The following is a 14,692-nucleotide window of genomic DNA, read 5'->3' as shown; positions in this document are numbered from 1 at the left end:
GAACTCACTCTGTAGACCAGGCTGGCCTCGAACTCAGAAATCCGCCTGCCTCTGCCTCCCGAGTGCTGGGATTAAAGGCGTGCGCCACCACGCCCGGTTCGAGCGGCTTTTGTAGCCAGTTGTTTCCTGGGTTCGTTACCACCGGTGGATTTTCGGGCAGTCTGCTTTGTACGAGAAATGGTATGGGCACCTCCTTACTAACCCCCCTTCTCCTTCGGCTGGAGTTTGGCTGGAGTTTGGCAAATGAGGCGATGCTGGCGTTAGAGAGCGGCAGCCCTGGGACTCCTTTTTTAACCACTGTAAATGAACACAATTTGTTTTTTGATATTGCTGAGAAGTAATAGTGATTCTGTTTGGTACCCTCTGCAGACATGAATGAGTACAGTGGAGGAGATCTGACTACGTTTGTTTTGCAATGCTCCTGCCTGTTTTTATTTGGTATCTAAGACCAAGTAAATATCAGGGTAGCCATCCTTGCCTTCTTAGTTTATCCTGCAGTTTTGTATATAGATCACCATATTTGATCCTTGTAATATCCTGTGAAACACAGTAGTGTTGGAATTATTGAAGTGATCAAATGTCAATAGCCTGGATCTGTGCTTTTTGGGAAACATCTGACGATGCCTCTGCTGGTTCTACTGCATGTCCACGCTCATTGCGGCATTGCCTTACAGTTGACGGAGCCTCTTGGGTTGTACCTTAGCCTTCTGTGCCGGCAGGATGGGAGGCACAGCCTTGACTGGCAGTGTTGGTGGTGTGTGTGGTGCTGTTCTTGTAATTTGGCTTATTAGGGGAGATGGCTGAAGTTTCTGTCTCCACAGTAGTAAATGACCGGCTGGAGGCTTCCAGACTTCTCAGAGTTCAGCAGGAAACAGGTTTAAAAGTGATCCTGTTGTCTTAAAAGGCTCTGCTATCTGCTAGTAAAGGAGATTTGGGGAAAGGAAACAGGAAAAGAATTAAGAACTAACTAAAATAACAGGAGTTCTCAAGTAGATAATGCCAATGAGGGTTCAGACATAGCTTGTAGATGCTCAACTTTTTTACACACAAACTGTATGAAGTGGTTTCTGATACTATTACTTAAAAATGTTTTATGAAATCTGGTCTGCAGTCTAGGTTGGCCTAGAACTTGTTTGCCATCTTCTTGCTTCAGCCTTCTAAGTTCTAAGACCACAGGAATATGGCATTAGACTTTGCATGGGGTTTAGCAGCTGTTCTCTTGCTGAGTGAAAAGGAAGTGGAGATCCATGTGCAAGAGGGAACTGGGGTGCACTCACAGCCTCGGGCTGGGTTTTTTCTTTTTTTTTGAGACAGGGTTTCTCTGTGTAGCCTTGGCTATACTGAAACTTACTCTGTAGGCCTAAAATTAAGAGATCCACCTTGCTCTGCCTCTGGAATTCTGGGATTAAAGATGTGCACTACCATGCCTGGCTCAAGAGCCTCCCTCTTAACTGTTGTCTCTTCTCAGTCTGTCCTTTGTGGATCTGCAGCAGAGATTAAACTTTTCGTGCCTGCCTAAGCTTTGTTCTTAGCTGTATGCACATTCATCTCCTGGCTGTTCATGTGAGATTGAAAGCTGAATGTAAATAAGACTCCTGAAGCACCTTCAGAAACCCCAAGAGGCCATGTGGCTTACCTTTGCCTGTATTAACATCTGGGTAATTATTCAGGCAAGGGGTCCCAGGTTTTCTCTGGAGGGCCTGTAGGCCTCCCAGGATGTTTGTTCTCCCTCTTCAGCCCAGGCCAGGACTGTTCATTTGCTTTCAGCTTCACTCTATAATTACATTTTGAATTACTTATTTTTCTCTTCCTTAACATAAATAATTAAAATTACATGGCATGTATTTGTAGGAGATACTAACATTGGCTTCTAAGCCAGATGGAAATTTCTCCTATTTTTCTGGCTTGCATTATGCATTTGAAGAATGTTGAACCAAGATGTTTTGGGAAGCAAATTACTTTTGTTGTGGACAGGAGTTGGAAGGCACTGAGGGGCAGAGCAGTTACTGATTTTTCTCAAATTCCTTTGCCAGGCATCTGAAGAAGCCTCCCTCAGGGCATTGGAAAGCCTGATGACAGAATTTTTCCATGACTGCACAACCAATGAAAGGAAGCGGGAGATAGGTAAGTGGAGTTTGGGGAAGAAGGAATTGATACCCTTGGTTGGTCAAACCTACATGTGCCCCTTGAATTCTTGGCTGCTTTGCTCTGGTTCATGTTGGGCAGGTAGTGCTTGTAAGACTTGCACACCTAGCATAGTGATTGGGTTTCATGCCTTTCAGTCAAGAGGAAAAGCCTCTGCTTGTTCCTGACCTCAATAGTGTTGTTGAAAGAGGCCCACAACCATTAATTTCAGAATAAGAACAATTTATGAAAGTGTCAGAGTGGTCACAGTGAGACACAGTGGAGTCTGATGAGTCCCTAGCTGGTCGACCTCAGAGACTTCTCAATCATGTTCTCTTCCTTCTCTTCCCCACCATCATCCCCATTCTGTGGTTTTCATGAACACAGGCTCTTCAACAGAGAACATGGAGGTGTAGGTACTTGTTGTCTTGGGGGCCTACTTTTTTGATTTTTATATTCAGTATCATAATAATGTTAATCAAGCACATTAGAAAGAAGATAATTTATTCAAGTGTCACACCTGCCTCAGAGACATGATCCACTGTGCTGCTTAAGCAGTCTTTCTCTTTTGAATCCTTTCTTGAACATTCTTTCTTCTGTGTGTGTGAGAGAGACTGCTCAGTACTCACTGTATTGTTGCTTCCCTTTCCTTAAGGTCTGTCCTTGCCTCAGAACCTTAAAGACTCATTTCTGTTTCCATTGGCTTGACTCATGTTAGCCAGTTAAACCTCCTGGTCCAATCTAAGTACCACCCAAAGTCCCCATGGGGTTGAGACTTTTCAAGTGTCTAGGAGATCTTTGCTATAGCCTGTTTTTGCTACCTTCCTTGAAGCATCATGTCATCTGATAGCTGGGTCTCCCAATAGCCTGTACCCTACATACCTTTCTTTTCTGAGGAGTACACTGTAGAGAAATAGAATGTGTCTAGACAAAGGGCTAGGAGCTAGGCAGTGCCTGCCTGAGGAGGAGCACCTTGCTTGCTATGCTGGTTCTCTGATTACCCTGATTATCCTCCTGCACCATTGTGACCTCCTCTTCAGGTTTATGCTACTAATGTGCTTACATTTATAGTGAAAATACCAGATACAATTTTTACCGAAATAGACAGATCTTGCTGTGTGTTAGTCGCCTATAATCTTCCACTCTGATTCTTTCAAACTCTTTTGTCATTGTAATAGAAATGCCTTTGGTTTTTCTTTGAACTTTTGATTTGCTCATCAAACTTTGCTTACATTTGTGCATTAATGGATTGAAAGTGAACCTTGTATAAGGTTTTCATGTCTGAGTCAAACTTTTATGCAGACTAGGGCTATAGCTCAGTGGAATAGAATTTTTGAGTGGGGATGCTGTGAGATCAGCTGTGTTTTAACAGTGGGGGAATGGGCGCACAATATAGACCAGGGTGTTGCTGGGATCAGGCTTAGGGATCAGCTGACTTGAGCCCAGCATATCATTTCCAGCTATAACTCACATTCTCTGGTTTTCTTGTGTCTCTGAGTTACATAGAAACTTTTTTTTTTTAAAGATTTATTTATTTATTATATGTGAGTACACTGTAGCTGTCTTCAGACACTCTAGAAGAGGGCGTCAGATCTCATTTCGGGTGGTTGTGAGCCACCATGTGGTTGCTGGGATTTGAACTCTGGACCTTCGGAAGAGCAGTCCGGTGCTCTTACTCACTGAGCCATCTCACCAGCCCACATAGAAACTTTTAATTATCAGAACATGCCATCATCTTTCACAGATCTTTTAAGACTTTTTTGTTTGTTTGTTTGTTTGTTTGTTTGTTTTGAGACAAGGTTTCTCTGTATAGCCCTGGCTGTCCTGGAACTCACTTTGTAGGCCTCAAACTCAGAAATCCTCCTGCCTCTGCCTTCCAAGTGCTGGGCTTAAAGGCATGTGCCACCACGCCCGGCAAGACTTATTTTTTAAAACAATTTTATGTATGAGTGTTTTGTCTGAATGTACGTCTGTGTGTGCATGGAGGATGTCAGAAGAGGGTGTAGGATTCCCTGGAACTGGAGTTGTAGAAAGTTAGGAGCTGCGTGTGAATATTGGGGATTGAACCCAGGTCTTCATAGCCCTCCTTCTGTAGAATAATGTTTAGTGAGACTGCCGAGTTGTACTTAGGGTTGCAGGGAGCTGGCACAGGAGTCAGCTGCAGTGTTGTCATGGCGACCTTGCACTGGCCAGGCTTACTGGCAGGGATCATAGTTAGTGCATGTATCAAGGTAGTTAATAGGCATTGTGCCCACAGGCGATGGTGGGTAGCTAGGCAATTAATGCTTGCTAATTTTGAGTTTTAGCTGATGTTGTCAGGCCTGAGAGAAAAAGTGCCATTTTCGTTTGACTGGATACATAGTCTGGGCTGCTCTTCTAACTCTTAGGGTTTTTACTTTTTAATTTTACTTATTTATTTTGTATGTGTTGTATTTTTGATTGGGGCTGTAGAGATGGCTCGTGGTTGAGAGCACTGGCTGCTCTTCCAGAGGACCCAGATTCAGTTCCCAGCACCCACCCACGTGGTAGCTCACAATTGTCCAACTATCTGTAATTCCTGTTCTAGAGGACCCGACACTCTCACACAGATACATAAGTAGGCAAAATACCAATGCACATGAAATAAAAATACATAAATTAAGAAATGTAAAAAAATATTTCTATTTTATGAGTGTGTGAATGTTTTGCTTTCACATATATCTGTGCACCCACTTTCGTGCCTGGTGCTCATGAAGGCCAAAAAAAGGTGTCCAATTCCCTGGAGCTGGAGCTACAGATAGCTGTCAGCTGCCACATGGCTGCTTGGAATGTTAGTTTTCTCTTTTTGCTTCTCTAGCCTTCACGTCAATGGGCATGTGAATAGTGTAGATGTCCCTGAAGAATTACAGAATATGATGGTGTGTATTGCTTATCTCTGTGGGGGCTAGTTGGTGTCATTTTACATTTTGGAAAGGATTGCTGTCTCACGTAGAGTTTAAATAAGAGCTTGAACAATGGTCTGTTCTCAAAAGGTATCTTTAGGAAAGCTAGCGACCTTGATGGCAGGGTCCATTGCCTGTGTTGGGTCACCCCAGTGTCAAGAGTATCCCATAATCCCTTCAGGTGGGTTTTGTGGTTGGTTTTTGAACTATTTGTATTATGTGGGGAGGTTGGTATGTTTTCCAAATGGTGGCAGTCTGGTCTTTGTATTAATTTCATATATTTTTATAGACTTGTTTTGTGCTATTTAACTTTTCCAGAGGAGCTTCTTAATAACTTTGCCCAGCAAGTAGGAGCTTGGAGATTCTGCTTATATTTTCTGTCCAGCACAAGGAATGACTATGTAATGATGTACAGCTTAACGGTTTTTGAGGTAAGTTGTTGTGTCATTTTATATTCCTGAAAACCACAGTGGAATTGTACACTATTGGCACCAGGTTTTCACTGTAGTGTATAGATGACTGAGAAGCAGTAGGTTGACCCTCCCATGTGGCACCTTGTGTCTGGGGACATCTTTTGAGCTGTGACTCCAAAAAGATGAGGAAGGTGGTTGACTTTTCTTGTCTGCTGGGTAGGTCATATTTGGTGACTTACCTTTTTCCTTTGTCATTTGAAAGACAAAGATAGCTGGACACATTGGATGGAGTACTTGTATTGCTACCATCTTCCTGCCATGGAACTACTCATGCTAACTCTCGTCCAAGCTTTGTCTGCTGGGCATGTCACATCAACCTCTTTCCCACTGTCCTTTCTGTTACGGTCTCAGAAGTGAGTGCAGTACTCATTAACCCATTTGTTCTTTATGGGATAGGGAGTGGTATCTTGGTAATTACCTCAGGCTGGCTTCAGACTTACCACCCACCAGCCTCAGTCTCCCATGTGATTGGATTACACATGTGTGCTGTCATGTCTGGCTTGTTCACTTATATTTGAACATTACAGTTGTTTCTGTTACTATATGGTGGCCAGGTGGCTAATAAGACATGTTGGAGACAATGATATAATAGCAAGTTTTATACATACAACTTACTGTATCTTAAATTGTTCAGTATGTCTTCCTAGAGATAGGAGAGATGAGATTGCTTTATCCTAAGAATTGTTTTTTCTTTTTCTTTTCTTTTCTTTTCTTTTCTTTTCTTTTCTTTTCTTTTCTTTTCTTTTCTTTCTTTCTTTTTTTTTTTTTTTTTTTGAGACAGAGTTTCTCTCTATAGCCCTGTCCTGTCCTGGAACTTGCTCTGTAGAGTAGGCTGGCCTTAAGCTCACAGAGCTCCACATGCCTCTGCCTTTTGAGTGTTGGGATTAAAGGCATGTGCTACCACCGTCCAGCTTGTCCTCAGATTTTTTTTTTTATTGGATATTTTATGTATTTACATTTCAAATGTTATCCCTTTTCCTGATTTCCCTTCTGAAACCGCCCCCCCCCCATCCCATCCTCCCTCTCCCTGCTTCTATGAGGGTGCTCCTCCACCTACTTACCCACTCCCACCTCACTGCTCTGGTACTCTCTTACACTGGAGAATTGAGCCTTCACAGGACCAAGGGCCTCTCCTATTGATGCCAGACAATGCCATCCTCTGCGACATATGCGACTGGAGCCATGGGTCTCTCCCATGTGTACTCTGTGGTTGGTGGTTTAGTCCCTGGGAGCTCTGAGGGGGGAGGGGCGACCTGGTTGGTTGGTATTGCTGTTCTTCCTATGGGGTTGCAAACCCCCTTCAGTCCTTTCTGTAACTCCTCCATTGGGTTCCCTGTGCTCAGTCCAATGGTTGGCTTATCCTAAGATTTTAATATTTGTTAAATGACCTAAACTGTTAGAGGTAGGTAGATGTGTGTGTATGTGACGTTATAGGTAATTATAGAATGAAAACCATTCATTTTGTGTATAGCTCATTAATTTAAAAGATACGTATTTGTTTTTCAGAATCTAATCAATAAAATGTGGCTTGGGGTCCCATCTCAGGATAAGATGGAAATCCGTAGCTGCTTGCCCAAACTTCTCTTGGCTCACCATAAAACCTTACCTTACTTTATTCGGAACAAACTCTGCAAAGTTATCGTTGATATTGGACGCCAAGACTGGCCCATGTTCTACCATGACTTTTTCACTAACATTTTACAGGTAAGGATCTACCTGGGGGAACTGTCTTATAAATTGTTCGCAGAGTGATTATATCCCTTGACTTGAGGGGTTTTATAGTTAGTCCTTGGGGCTGCAGTAAGTAGTAAGTGTTGTAGGCTGGATTCATACATTGTCTGTCTTTATGTTCTGTAGCTTTGCAGAGTGGGGGAAGAGTGAGCCTAGTTACTTCCTTAGCACCTGTGACGTTAGTTCTGCTCAGCAGGCCTCGGAAAGCCTGGCTCCTGATATGATGGCGGTGAAAGGAGGGTTCTAGTGGTTTCAGAATTGTCAGAAATTCTTGGGATTGATAAACAGGACCAAACCGGTTTTAGAGTAAATTTCATCATCAGGCAGTCGTATGTTAGCTATCTAAAGTTTCTTTGGACTCAGTTCTACTTTGATCCATTGGCAGTCAAGAGTATATTGTGATAGTTGGTAGGGAATTTGCAGTTTGTGTTGTGTTACTTATATCTAGGTCAGCCTCCAGCTCTCAGCAGGTTTCTTATACCTTTTTAGGACATTGGGAAAGGAAGTAACAAGGTGAGACTGACCACGCCCCTCCCTACCATGTAGTCTGTGGGTCAGCGCACCCTTTTGTAAGGTTGTTCCTCAGATTGCTGAAGTCTGCTGAGCCAAACCTTTGGACACATTTTACCTAAGGCCAGATTACTGAGAAACAAGGGTGGCTACGTCTTCCCTGAATAGGGTATGGAATAAAACGGATGGTTTACTAGAAACCTAAATTTGATCTGCAGCTCAAAGGTACTTATTGTCTGCTCAGTCAGATGCAGAAGCTAAGTGTGTTTAGAATTTTAATTATATATTTAATTAATTGCCTTTCTGGATAAAAGAACAATAAAAACGAAAAGTTAAATGTTTTCTCCAGTTTTTTCAAGTAAAGGATTATGTGGGGACAATTAAAAAAAAAAGTCTACTTTAGTTCCTTAGTTTATTCTCTCTTGGAGACAGAATTTCACCACTGTGCTATTTAGCCTGGAAGTAACAGAGATCTATCTGCTTCTGTCTCTGTTTCCCAATGCTGGACTCAAAGGTGTGTGAGTCACTCCATTCTTACTTGTCTGACACATTCTCATGTTTTATCCTTTACTATATTTTAGCTTCAAAACAAAACAAAACCAAAAAACCCAAAACTGTCAACAGTAAAATTTGCTCTGAAATGTTTCCTTAGGTACTAGCTAGCTACAATTGTGTCTTGGAAACTGAAACTCCAGATATTTAGTGAGTACAGTTTAGAAGTAGTTCCCAATCACCTAAAGCAGCTAGAATAACGGACAGGAAAGAAGAGGCCCGAGAAGGCAGCTGGGAAAGCAGCTGCAGAGGCAGTCCAGCAGTCTCCAGGAAGTGCCCTTGCTTTAGAGGAGGTGGGAAGGTCACACTGCCACATTCAGTTAATTCATTGAGCTTCAGGAAGGAAGAAGTTAAAGTCAGCTTGGCTTTGGCTTGTAACCCAGCTGGGAACCTTGTCCTAGCTTTGAACCTTAGAAAGGTGGAACCTTGTCCTAGCTTTGACAGAATGAGGCCTAAGATCAACCCTGGTTAGAGGTCAGGGAGTTAAAAGGCAAACAACCAGGTCTAAACTCTTAAGCTCTCAGAAGTGAGGAAGGTTCTCAAAAGCAATAAAAAGGAAGCACAGAGAGTGGGAGAGCTCTGCTAGCAGAAGCTATAACTAGACTCGCTTCTGCTGAGAGTCCAGCTTAAGGGCATCTGGATGATGAAGGGAAGGGAACGAATGTCCTCTCCCTTTCTCTTTCGTCAGAGCCTGGTGTCCTCTATAGGGAAAGTGGATTAGCTTTTGCACTTTATAGATTAATGTGGGCGGTAGCTAGGACAGTGGCTCAGTCATTCTGTTTTGTTTTTTGAGACAGGGTTTCTCTATATTCCTGGCTGTCCTGGAACTCTCTGTAGACTAGTTTGGCCTTGAATTCACAGCTGTCTGCTTGCCTCCATCTCCTGAGTGCTGGGGTAAAGGCATGCACTACCACCTACCACTCTTTTTTTTTTTTTTTTTTGGTTTTTCGAGACAGGGTTTCTCTGTGTAGCCCTGGCTGTCCTGGCACTCACTTTGTAGACCAGGCTAGCCTCGAACTCAGAAATCCGCCTGCCTCTGCCTCCCGAGTGCTGGGATTAAAGGCGTGCGCCACCACGCCCGGCTCACCTACCACTCTTAACAGTCTTATGATGATTTTTAAAAAGATTTTTTAGTGTGTGCACATGTGCCCTCTGAGGCCAGAAGAGAGAGAGTGTTGTATCCCCTGGATCTGGAGGTATAGGTGGTGGTGAGCCACTAATGTGGGTGCTGGGAATTGAGCTCAGGTTCTCTGGAAGAGCAATATACTCTTTAAAAACTTACTATTTTTATTGGTGTGTATTTGCATGTATCTGTGAGAGACTGTGTGAATGCAGATGCCCTTGGGTGTGGCATCTTCTGGAACTGGGGTTAGGCAGTTAGGAGCATCTGATATGCGTGTTGGGAGCTGAACTGGGTCCTCTATATGAGCAGTAAGTGCTCTTGGACATGGAGCCATTTCTCCATAAAAGTGAAAGGCACTGAGCCATCTCCCTAGCCACTCTTAGGATTTTATTGAGGATGTGGCCTTCTTCTCTGAGCTTTTTATTTCTTCTCTGTTAGTATGTTTGTCATCTACTAGCTCTTATGAGTTTGTGGACCATGTGCAAAAAGAGGTAGGCCCAGAAGGTCGGCATCATTGTTGTGGTGTTGAGGTGGTACTGATGGAAAAGGCCCGAGTGAGCAAGCTCTAGTGGGCATACCAGGGTGTGGTTGCAAGAGCCAGAGGGCAAGGAGGCCTGCCAGGTGATGATGAAAACAATGGCAAAGATGAAGAAGATGTTACTAGAGATTTTCCATGCTGTGTAATTAAAACATTTTGGCTGTCTCTGGCAGGTCATGAGAAACCCATGATGGTAAGGGTCACTGCTCAGAGTTGACAAACTGGGAGAAACTAAGAAGAATGATGGTGGCCACCTGATAGATGATCTGTTTCTTAAAATTCAACTGGACCAGGGAACAGTAGAACGGAAGTTGAGCCATGTAGTATTTCCAGTCCTGGGAAAATGGGTGATCCCAAATCGGGTATCTCTTCCAAACTTTGGCCATGCCTTAGAATCAGGGTTTAGCCACAGGGATGGCCATGTTAGCACAAAAGGAGACAGGTAAAATTGCTTCTGAGTACACTTGAGAAGACTGGGGAGATGGGCCAGTCTTGAGTTGTAACAGTGGTGGGAATCGTCATCATACCTGGTTGCTGAGAGCTCTCTTTGCCAAGATAAAAGCTCCACCCCATTTACTTGGGCTGCTTCCACTGGTCAGGGAGCGGTGCCTCACAGCTAAGCTACTTCACCATTCAGGAGGGCAGCTGATGGTATAGCCACATAAAGCTCAAAGAGGTATCAGATGACAAGAGCAAGGCCAGGAGTAGGGTGATGTCTGGGGCTTTGGTACCAACTCCTCCATCTCAGTCTTCTGGACTGGCACAGGTTAGTTTCACTGCAGCTGTAAGCATTTCCGTCAGATGTGATCATGTAAGAGTTGGAGCAGACTAGGCTAGCCTGGATGGGCTCTGTCCCTGTGTGAGCTGCAAGGGCCACATGTTCTCTTGGTTTTGTCCTCTTGCTAGCTCCCTCCTTTTTCCTGAAGCCAGGGAACCAGCCACAGTCAAGGAAAGCAGAGATGACTTACTTCCTTTTTTATTTTTATTTGAAACAGGGTCTCATGTGGCCCTGGTTTGTTTGGAATTCTCTATGTAGACCTTAAACTGGCCTTAAACCAGTGGTCTCAACCTTCTCAATGCTGTGACCCTTTAATACAGTTCTTCATTTGGTTGTGATCCCCAACCAAAAATTATTCTTGTTGCTAATTTAGAACTGTGATTTTGCTACTGTTATAAATCATAATGTAAAAACATCTGTTTCCTGATGGGCTTAGGCAACGCCTATGAAAAGGGGTTTCGACCTGTTGGTTGAGAACCATGATTTGAACTCATGGAGATCAGCCTGTCTCTGCCTGCAGAGTGCTGGGGTACAAGGAATGTGCTACCACACCTAGCAAGAGTGACTTTATAATGTCTTATGTCCTACGTGTTCAGTCTCTAGCACTACCAAAAAAAGAAAAAAGGTCAGGAAGAATGAATCCCTTCCTTGCTAACTACAGTGCTAGGCAAACTGTCTACTGTTGAGCTCTAGCTCTTGTTGGATTGTTTGTTTGTTTTTTGGAGACAGAGTCTTGCTGTATAGTCCAGACTGACCTCAAATTTATGATCTTGGTGCTGCCTCTGCTTTCCTAGTGCTAATGGTCTAGGTGTGTGCCACCGTTCCTAGTGATGGCTTTCTTTTTTCACTGAATTTCTTACCTGTGGTTTCTTTCCTTTGAATAAAGAAAGGAGATTTAAGATGGATTTTCTATATTGTAGAGGATCTGACCATATGTGAGGAGCACAGAGGCATTTCGTATCTAAAGGAAAGTGAGTATCTGACTTGGAGAGGTGGACATGGATGGCTCTTAAAAGCACTTATAGGAGAACAAGGTTCATTCAGTTTCCAGTATTATCACAGGCCTCAGCAGGCACTTGGACACTTGTGCATATAAATTCATATAGGTGGGCACACATAACCACATAACACACACATGTACCACACACACACAAACCTTGAAGAAAGTGAATGTGGCCAAGTAGATCATTTGGCAGAATAGGTTGTTCACCCCTGACAGATTTAAGTGCTTAGGAGCTGGGGAGATGGCCAGTGGATAAGAGGACTTGTTGCCAGCGTCCATGTGTTGGCTCATCACCATCTATAACTCTAGTTTCAGAAGATTTGATTCCTTGTTCTAATCTGAAAGGACACTAGGTGTATGCAGTGCATAGACATAGTCAGGAGCTGGGCAGTGGTGGCCACGCCTTTGATCCCACTCAGCACTCGGGAGGTAGAGGCAGGAGCGTTTCTGAGTTTCAGGCCAGCCAGGGCTACACAGAGAAAACCCTGTCTTGGAAAACAAAACAAAACAAAACAACACATAGGCAAAATATTCTCTCTCTCTCTCTCTCTCTCTCACACACACACACACACACACACACACACACACACACACACACTTAACCTCCCCTTTAGAAAAGTAAGTGCTCAGTTGAAAATAGAGACAGAAAAGAAAAAGGTACAAGGAAGGAAAAAAAAAGTCTCAGGGTATTGTTGACATCCCAGAAATAATCCACACAGAGAGCCTTAAAGTGGGTCTCTCCTAGTTTATTTTAGCCAAAAATTATACCAAGGCAGACATTATTTGAATGTGTTAGAAATAATAAAATTTTGTATAGAATGGAGAAAATGTGGAGGGTGTTCTTAGAAGTTTTAACTTTCAAGAGAGGTTGTTTTTATAGAGAGCAGCTCCCCTCCCTCCTTCCTCTCCTTCCTCCCTCCTTCATTTTTCCCTTTCTCTTTCCCCTTTTCTTTCCTGATTGGTTCTTGGGTAGACTTGTGAATTCCCACCTGCAGATTGCTGAGATTATAGTCAACTACTGGCTTTCTTGGGTTGCTTCTGAGTATAATGGAATTGCCCTTGAATTCCATTACTGAATTTAAAACATGATTTGAATGTGAGAGGAAAAGAGGGAAGGAGGGGAGATGGAATATGTATGGGCACACAGCAGTGTTTAGGCCCTGTTGTGGCAGCTTAACTTCCATTGTGAGTTTTGAACTTTGTCTAGGTCATCTGTCTTGTGTGGCAAGTGCTTTTTAAAAAACAAACAAACAAACAAACAAACAAACACCAAAAACCAAAAACTGACTGAGCCATCTTGTTATCCTCTGGTTGTTTTTCTTACTCTTCAGGGATGGATAGACATTTCTGTAGTCTATGATGGGAAGAGAGCTAACTTTCTGGGGAAAGCATAGTGTACCTTGTGTTGGTGGAAGTAAAGAGTATGTGATTTGTCTTGATATGATTCCTAAGTGATCTCTTTCCTGAAGCTTAGAAACGTCGTGTAGTGCAGGGAAAACACAGCAAGGAAGAGCCACATTTAAAGTTGCACATGCTTGAAGAAAGGTTTAGGTATTCTGAAAATGGTTTGCTTTTAATTGTGGCAAATGCTTGTCCACCTTTGAAAAAGTAACTGCTCACTTTTAATGATATTGTTGAATTTTTTAAAAACAGATAGGATGCTATAAGTAGTGTCATGCTTTAGAAAGTGTTCCTTCTCCATCTCTTGCTGGAGACAGTATTACAGGGGATAGAAGTAGTTACTCCATTTATTACATGAGTATTTGCAAAACTAACTATAGCCAGGCATGTCTATAATACCAGCATCTGAAGGGGCTGAAGCAGGAGGATGGCCACAAGTACTAGAATAGCTTGGGCTACTTAAAAAGTTTCTAAAACTTATGACCATGGTAGTTGCTTACCACAGATGTGTTGTTCTGCCACGTTTCTTTGATTTTCCTTTTTAATTAAAAATTTTGAGACCACTATGTGGTCTATGTTGCCCTTAAACTTTTTTAAAAAAAATTATATTGTCTTTTTTGGCAAGGGAATGGTGGATATCTTAACATGTATGTGGAAGTCAGAGGGAAACTTAAAAAGAGTCAGTTGTTTGCTTCTACCAGCTGGGTCCCAGTGATCAAACTTGGGTTGTCAGCCTTGGTAGCACCTCTGCCTACAGTTACTGTGTTGTCTCTTCCTTTTTTTTTTTTTTTTTTTTTCTCGAGACAGGGTTTCTCTGTGTAGAGAAATCCGACTGCCTCTGCCTCCCAAGTGCTGGGATTAAAGGCGTGCACCACCACACCCGGCTAGCTGTCTTTCCTTAAATTCTTGATTTGTCTGCCTTGACCTCTGACTGCTGGGATAACAAGTTTGTTATGCTACTTGTTATGCCACACCTAGGCTTGCCTCATGTTTAATTCTAAACTTTCTTGAAACATGCTAGGTCAAAAATGTTAAGATGTAGAACTATGAAGTTGATTTAATGTGAATGTTGAAAAGATAGCACAAAAAGATAGACTGTCATTATCACTAGTATGTAAAATATTTGTATTACTGCCATGCGTATCACCATGGTGTCCGTGACAGGGGGATGTTGTGAAAAGTGCAGTTAGATGACTACCATAGAGTATGCTTGCACACACCTGCGTGGTAGATAGAACCTATTCTGTACCTAGGCTGTATGGTGTAGCTTGTTGTTCCTCCACTACTGACCAGGTATCACTGAATACTACAGGTAGTTGCAACACTATGTTAAGTTGTTATGTGTCTTAACTACATCTAAACATGGAGAAACCACAGGAAACCTACTAGAAAGATAGGAATTTTTCATGTCTAGTGTAATCATAAAAGACCAGTATGTCTTTTAAAGGTACATGCGGTTTGCCTATGACAGAATTGTCTGTAATTCAGTATGAATATCTCTTCAAATAACCAAAACTTGGCTGGGAATTTAGATTTAT

The 14,692-nt window shown here is 42.7% G+C and overlaps 1 protein-coding gene across 2 annotated transcripts in view; it reads left to right on the top strand.

Annotated features, from left to right (window-relative positions):
• Xpo6 (exportin 6) overlaps positions 1–14,692 on the top strand; it is a 98,934-nt gene that overhangs the window by 24,182 nt on the left and 60,060 nt on the right. For both annotated transcript variants that reach the window (XM_021166262.2, XM_021166261.2), the window contains exons 2-4: positions 2,034–2,124; positions 5,364–5,476; positions 7,025–7,222. In XM_021166262.2, coding sequence (XP_021021921.1) covers positions 2,034–2,124; positions 5,364–5,476; positions 7,025–7,222 — 402 coding nt within the window. The remainder of the gene's footprint in view (positions 1–2,033; positions 2,125–5,363; positions 5,477–7,024; positions 7,223–14,692) is intronic.

The sequence above is a fragment of the Mus caroli genome, chromosome 7, assembly GCF_900094665.2.
Source record: "Mus caroli chromosome 7, CAROLI_EIJ_v1.1, whole genome shotgun sequence".
NCBI lineage: Eukaryota > Metazoa > Chordata > Mammalia > Rodentia > Muridae > Mus > Mus caroli.
This window is presented reverse-complemented; position numbering and strand designations above follow the sequence as displayed.